The 7786-nt window shown below is 43.6% G+C and overlaps 1 protein-coding gene across 1 annotated transcript in view; it reads right to left on the minus strand.

Moving 5' to 3' along the window:
- The window catches only part of LOC109912901 (A disintegrin and metalloproteinase with thrombospondin motifs 20-like), a 344616-nt gene that overhangs the window by 128875 nt on the left and 207955 nt on the right, over positions 1-7786 (minus strand). The window contains exons 19-21 of the mRNA XM_048607987.1: positions 3115-3241; positions 1674-1884; positions 633-797 (exon numbers count right to left, since the gene is read on the minus strand). Coding sequence (XP_048463944.1) covers positions 633-797; positions 1674-1884; positions 3115-3241 — 503 coding nt within the window. The remainder of the gene's footprint in view (positions 1-632; positions 798-1673; positions 1885-3114; positions 3242-7786) is intronic.

The following is a 7786-nucleotide window of genomic DNA, read 5'->3' on the forward strand; positions in this document are numbered from 1 at the left end:
TCCTCTGATGCTGCCTGGCCTGCTGTGTTCCTCCAGCTCCACACCTTGTTAACTAGAGTTAACAAGTGAATCAAATGCAATATAATTGAATGAAGGATGAGACTGGAGAACTGGCTATCATTCTACACAGTCCTTAATGTGTGCCTACCGCAGATTCTGCTATCCATCCTCATAGCTCCATACGTCAATTTGTTTCATTAAACCACTGCTGATATCAGTACTATTGTCATATTATTTTAAAACTACATGAACAATTTCAGAAAGCATCGACTTATCATGTCGGAACCTGTACATTTTTTCTAAATGATTACTTTTTTTCCCAACATTCTACAGGTGCTACATCACAACCCAGCTCAGGGAGAATGCAAATTATCAATTCCCAATTCTCTGTTGATGCTACACTTTGTCTAATTAATTCCCTTGCACAGCTCTGAGTGGACCATGGTCAGATATTCCCTCTTTGATACAGTGTATAGACAATGTCTGATAGCTCAAACCTAACAGCAAATATAATGAATTGCCTCCAGTCTAACACTGTGCAATAAGACTTTGAATTCGATATGAGTTAGGTTAGCATTGACGTTTGCTCAGCCTTTTTTTTGCATCTTTTAACTTTTTAAAGCTTTACTCACTTCGCTCCATTCACTGGCTGTCCATTCAGGGCAAGGAAATTCATTGCATCTCTGAGATACGACATTCTGATGCTCATTGCACTCTTGGTTAACAAGGCGTCTGCCAAGGTTGTTCATGCAGTATGCTTCCCGAGTCTTTGTTCCACCACCACATGTTTTTGTACACTAAGAAAACCAAATAAATGATCCATAAGGTTATGTATGCAGGAATGTCCAAATGAAGGTGCATTACCAATTGGAAATACAACATTATTCTCTTTGCACCCCAAGTGCATGGACCTCACGTCAATACAAGTGGATATTGCTCAAAATAGTAAATGAGTGTTTCATAAATTTTAGACAATATGATTGATCATCAATGCTCTCCTACTGAAGTCCATGTTTTCAGACAAAATCAGAACATAAGAACTAAGAGCAGGAGTAGGCAATTCATGCCCCCGAGTCTGCTCTGCCATTTGACACTATCATGGCTGATCTCATCTCAGATTCAACTCCATTTTCCGGCCCGCTCCTCACAACCTTTTAACCCATTACAAATCTATCCCCACCTTAAATTTATTCAGTGTCACGGCATCTAACATATTCTGGGGTAGTGAATTCCACAGACTCATGACCCCTTTGAGAGAAGTAATTCCTCCTCATCTCTGTTTTAAATCTGCCTTCCCTCAAAAATATGAGCTCTCATTCCAGGTTGCTCCACAAGTGGAAATGTCCACTCTGCATCTACTTTGTCAATCCCCTTCAGCATCACGTGCACTGCAGTTAGATCTTCTTTCATCCTTCTAAGCTCGAGCACGTATAGGCCTAACTTGTTCAATCTCTCCTCATAAGACATGAATGTCAATTCTGGAATTCATCTGGGGATCCTTCTCAGAACTGTTTCTAAAGCAATTACATCCTTCCTCAAGTAAGGCGAACAAAACTGACTTCAGAGCATGGATTTCCTGATTGCCGAACCTTCAATTCCAATGATAATACATTCAATAAATGTATGCCTGTCCACGGGGTTGAGGCAGTTAGGTTGCACACTCTAACCATTACCTGTGACCAGGATGTATAATGCCAACTGGTTCTGTGGCAGTCACCATGACAGGGCTCTCTGCTGGGAGGTTTTGGCTGATCCCTGCAGTATCTGTCGTCTATTGACTCACTTGGTCCTTTGTCGTGGGTATACTTTATGCAGTGAATGTCTTGCGTTCTGTAGCCTGGTCCGCACTGCGCCGTACATTCACTCTTACCTACTGCGTGCCACCTAGAATCAGAGCAGAGCTACTTATATTGTAAAGTCAATCGTTTTTAATTTGATTGAGAAGAACTAATTCTTTGGAACATCCATAAGATTATGGTAAGTCTTTTTCTGACCTGATGATTTTGATCACACTCATCAAGGAGTGGACATTTTGTTCTACCAAGCATTAGTACGGAAAGGCTGCAGATACAACACAGGGGTGGAGAGATTTTTGACTTCTGCTCAAAATCAGCAGGGAGTCTCTGGGGTGAGCTGCACAATGCAAAAGGCCTCATACATTTTCTCTGGGATAACCAACTGCAGGCCCAAATTAAGACTATATCCAGTGGACCTCCATTGTCTGAGATGTGCATCACATCTCAGGGCATTCAAGTGCCTGCTCTCCATTTTCCAGGGATAAAATGGATTGCAAGCAGTTAACACACATTGACTTCAACAGAGCACCCAACACATTTGCTTGTGTGCCCCTTTCATTCTTACACAGCATCCACTCTTAACAGAGCTTCAGAGTGGCCATCTGCACTGTGTACAAAAATTGCTTTCTCCTGCCAACCTGTACAAACTAACAAATGGGTTGTGATTGTAATCCTGCTGAGAATCGGGGAGGTTTGACTCAGAGGTGAAGACATCTAGGGAGTGGCAAGGGTGGAGAAGGGGAAGGGGAAGAAAGGGACATTGCAATTTTGCCATGTGCTCTTAGCACATGCCAGGAGTGCAACTCCAGCAATTGCAAAATGCGAGTCTGTGACTTGAAAGCAAATAAAATTGCATTTGTCCCCAACTGTGTTCTACTTCCTGGACTGGGGGGAGGGGGAGCAAGGAGGTGGGAAGCGAGGAGGTGGGGAAAGAACCCGGAGTAAAATGAAGGCTCTGGTCATCGTGGAGTTCCACTTTCAGGAATGCAAGATGAGTCAAAAGGGCTTGCCCATCATTCCCAGGTTTAAGCAGAAATGGATTTTAATTAGAGTGAGGCATGCAACAAAACTCTTCAAAATAAAAGGCTGCTTCCATGCATCATTCAATATCATTTACAGCACAGATGTTCATTCCATCATCACCCCTTTATTCATTGTCGCCTCAGTTTAAGTACGGTTGTTCAGAAGGACGTATGCCTTTGATGACATGGCCCCTATGATTTCCCATGCAGCAGATATCCTATCTCAGTGAGTCGAATCAGAAATGCATTGTTGAAAATTCTGTTCCGCAGCGACCAACTAAAATAGCAGTCTTTACCTTACTTCACATTCTGTGTTGCACGGCTCAGTGTCGGGTACTGGGCGAGGCAAATGTTCACATCTTTGGTCAGAAACAACCAAGTGATCACTCTTACGCACACAAACCACCTTTCTCCTCCGTTCCCCTGTAACAGATGAAAGCAGTTTGGCACTCATCTTTTGTGTTTTACAGCAAATATCATGACTGCCTGAAGGCAAAACTGATGTCTATAGCATACGGTAGGTACAATGTCTGAATATGACAGTTCCTTTCGAAACACCTCAATTATATACAAAACCACCATCTGGTTGTAACAACATAATTCCATTGCAAATAGGTTCTAAAGAAACAAAGTTCACTGTTTCCCAGGATCAAGGAGAAGGGGGAGTAATACAAATCAAGACAAAAGCAGTGGTACATAGGAATTAGGAGCAGGAGTAGGCAATTAGGTCCTTGGAGCCCCCTCCACTATTTAGCACAATCATGCTGATCATACCCTGGTCTCAACTCCACTCTCCTGCCTACTCTCCATAGCCTTTTATCCCACTTTTCATCAGAAACATACCTATTTCTTTCCTGAAACTGTTGATCGATTTTGCCTCCACTGCATTCTGGGCCAGAGAGCTTCACAGATTCACAACCCTCTGAAAGTAGTTTCTCCTCATCTCAGTTTTGAACGAAACCTCCGCTCAATACATCTATAACCCCTTGTTCGAGACTGTCCCACAATTGGGATCATCTGTTCAACTTCCACCGTATCAATCCCCTTTAGCATTTTATATACCTCAATCAGATTCCATCCTCCATTCTTCTGAACTCCAGCTGGTACAAGGCTAAACTATTCAACCACTCCTCCTAGGTCAGCCCTTTCATCCCTGGAATCAACCTGCTGAACCTCCTCTGAACTGCCTCCAGTGCCTTAACATCTTTCCTCAAGTAATATACAATATTCCAGATGTGGTCTCACCAATGCCTTATATAATTGTAACAACACTTCTTTACTTTTAAAATCCAGCCCTTTTGCAATAAATGCCAGGATTCTATTTGCCTTTCTTATTATATGCTGCACCTTCATACCCACTTACCGCAATCCATGCATAAAGATGCCCAGATCCCTCTCCTCTGATGCAATTCATATCTGCTTCCTTTTTAAATATTAATATGCCTTTATAATTTTCCAGCCAAAACTTGCACTTATCTATATTAAATTTCATCTGCCAGAATCTAGCTCATTCTCCAATCAATATCCATCAGTAAACTCTTTATCTTCTATTTTAGTATCATCCATGAATTCTGCTACGTTACACTCTGTCCCTGCTTGCAAATCATTTATACGGATTGTAAACAGTTGAGGTCCAAGAACCGAACCCTGTGGCACCCCACAAGTTACAATTCGCCATCCAGAGACGGACCCATTTATCCCGACCCTCTGCTTTCTGTCAGTCAGCCAATCCTCTATCCAAGCCAATACTCTACGCTTAACCACGCCCGATCTAACCTTCTGGACCAGTCTTTTATGTGGCATCTTTTCAAATGCCTTCTGAAAATCTAGATATACCACATCCACCAGATCCCCCACCTTGCTGGTCATATCCTCAAAGAACTCCAGCAAGTTTGTTAAGCACAACTTGCCCTTTATGAAACCATGCTGACCCTGGTGAATTGAGATTTGTTTTTCCAAGTCTTCAGTTATCTCCTCTTTTACAATTGACACTTGCAATGCCCCCACGACTGATGTCAAACTAATTAGTCTATAGTTTCCCACTTTTTGCCTATCTCCCTTTTTGAATAAGGGTGTTACATTAGATGGTTCCAATTCACGAGTACCTTTCCAGAATCCAGGGAATTTTTGGAATATCATAACTAACGCATCCACTGCCTTTGCTGCCACCTCCTTTAATAGCCTAGGGGGCAGGCCATCAGGCCCTACAGACTTATCTGCCTTTAATTTCATCAGTTTACCTAATATGGTATTTATATGTATTTATTCTCTGTAGTTATAGTAATTTCACCAAGTTCTTCTGTGGGAACTGCAGTTTTTGGGAATAAATTATTATGTTTCACTGTGAAAACAGAGACCAAGTATTGGTTTAGTGCCTCTGCCATTTTGGAGTTTCCCATTATTACCTCGTCATTTTTGTCCTCTAAAGGAACAACATTTACTTCCACTACTCTCTTCCTTTTTATATACTTATAGAAGCTTTTGGTATCAGTGCTTATGTTTTCTGCTGGTTTCCTTTCGTAGCGTTACGCTGGTAAATTCAAGCATGTTAGTATTGCAGATCATACATCAGATCCAGAATCAGCGATCTTTGGCCAATCTGGGGTCAGAACCACTTTCCCCCATCCCCCAGAAACCTTTAGATTTGGATGACTAATTTGGCTCACTTTCCAACATTATGGTGTAGACTTTAAACAAGTGTAGCTACATTCTGTTGCATAATATCCATAATATACCTTAGAAAGATTTCACTTTTGACCCCAAGCCTGGGTTCTGTTAACTAATCCCCACCCAGGCTGTATCTGAGCTACTGAAATTGCCCTAATGTTTCTAATTTTTGAGGAGAAACTCAGCCAGCTGGAAGGTTACATTTGATGAAGATCCGGTGAGGTGTTGAATGGCCACCAGTACTCAGAAAGAGGAATCACACATCAACAATGGTCACACTTGACATGAAAAATGTTACAATCCTTCATAAATTGGGCAGGTAAGGAATCAATGCCATCAAAGAGAGGGGGTTGGGAAAAAGAATTACAGTAAAACTTGCAAAGACTTCTTGCCACAGACCCATCATTGCAATATTATTGAAAAATATGTGCGTAAATCCAAAGTTAAGCATTTCAAGGTCAAGATCAGAAAAATAAAAGCAAATCAAAAATTCGGGAAATACTCAGCAGGTCAGACAGCTCTACAGAGAAACAGAGTTACCTTTTGGGTCGAGATAACCTTTCTTCTGGGCATTTCAAGCAAATTTTCCTTTAATTACAGATTTCTGGCATTGCAGTTTTCTTTTTCGAAGATGAGGTAATTATGCTTTTATCTACACTGTGGCCAAACCCACAGTATATCTGCTATCTAAAACAATCAAAACCTTATCATGCTAGAAGTGAGCAACACCAACTGATTTGAGGGGAATCAATCAAGAAGTTCCTCCTTTGCCTACATAATTCAGAAGTGTCCTTAGGATTGCTTGTTGTAAGTGTATTTTTGCAATGAAGGTACTTACACACTGGCTATGTGACGAAACTTAAGGGAGAATTGAGTTTGTGAAAAAGTGTTGATAAAGCGTCTAATTGATAATAGGAACTGAAATGCCAAAATGTTCGAGAGATAGTAGGAAGTGCAAATGCTGGAGAATTGAGATAACAAGGTGTAGAGCTGGATGAACACAGCAGACCAAGCAGCATCAGAGGAGCAGGAGGGCTGACGTTTCGGGCCTAGACCCTTCTTCAGAAATGGGGGAGGGGAAGGGGGTTCTGAAATAAATAGGGAGAGAGGGGGAGGTGGATAGAAGATGGATAGAGGAGAAGATAGGTGGAGAGGTTACGTGGAACAATCCCTCTTCTGTAGCTACACTGGCCCTAAACCCCACCTCTTCCTCCGTTACACTGATGACTGTATCGGCGCCGCCTCGTGCTCCCACGAGGAGCTCGAACAGTTCATCCACTTCACCAACGCCTTCCACCCCAACCTTAAGTTCACCTGGACCATCTCTAATACCTCTCTCTCCTTCCTGGACCTCTCTGTTTCCATCTCTGGCAACCACCTAGAAACCGATATCCATTTCAAGCCCACCGACTCCCACAGCTACCTAGAATACACCTCCTCCCACCCAGCTTCCTGCAAAAATGCCATTCCCTATTCCCAATTCCTTCGCCACCGCTGCATCTGCTCGCAGGATGAGGCATTCCACTCCCGTACATCTCAGATGTCCTTGTTTTTCAAGGACCGTAACTTCACCCCTTCAGTGGTCGAGAACGCCCTCGACTGTGTCTCCCGCATTTCCCGCAACTCATCCCTCACACCGCCTCCCCGCAGTAACAACCAAAACAGAATCCCCCTCATCCTCACGTACCACCCCACCAACATCCGGATCCAACGCATCATTCTCCGACACTTCCGCCATCTGCAATCCAACCCCATCACCAAAGACATTTTTCCCTCCCCACCCTTATCTGCTTTCTGGAGGGACCACTCTCTCCGTGACTCCTTTGTCCGCTCCACACTCCCCTCCAGCCCCACCACACCCGGCACTTTTCCTTGCAACCGCAGGAAGTGCTACACCTGCCCCTACACCTCCCCCCTCACCCCCATCCCAGGCCCCAAGAAGACTTTCCACATCAAGCAGATGTTCACCTGCACATCTGCTAATGTGGTATACTGTATCCACTGTACCCGTTGTGGCCTCCTTTACATCGGGGAAACCAAGTGGAGGCTCGGGGACCGCTTTGCAGAACACCTACGCTCGGTTCGCAATAAACAACTGCACCTCCCAGTCGCGAACCATTTCAACTCCCCCTCCCATTCCTCACACAACTTGTCCATCCTGGGCCTCCTGCAGTGCCACAACGATGCCACCCGAAGGTTGCAGGAACAACAACTCATATTCCGCTTGGGAACCCTGCAGCCCAATGGTATCAATGTGGAGGGGGAGTTGAAATGGTTCGCGACTGGGAGGTGCAGTTGTTT

The sequence above is a fragment of the Rhincodon typus genome, chromosome 18 (assembly GCF_021869965.1).
Source record: "Rhincodon typus isolate 14 chromosome 18, sRhiTyp1.1, whole genome shotgun sequence".
NCBI classification, from domain to species: domain Eukaryota; kingdom Metazoa; phylum Chordata; class Chondrichthyes; order Orectolobiformes; family Rhincodontidae; genus Rhincodon; species Rhincodon typus.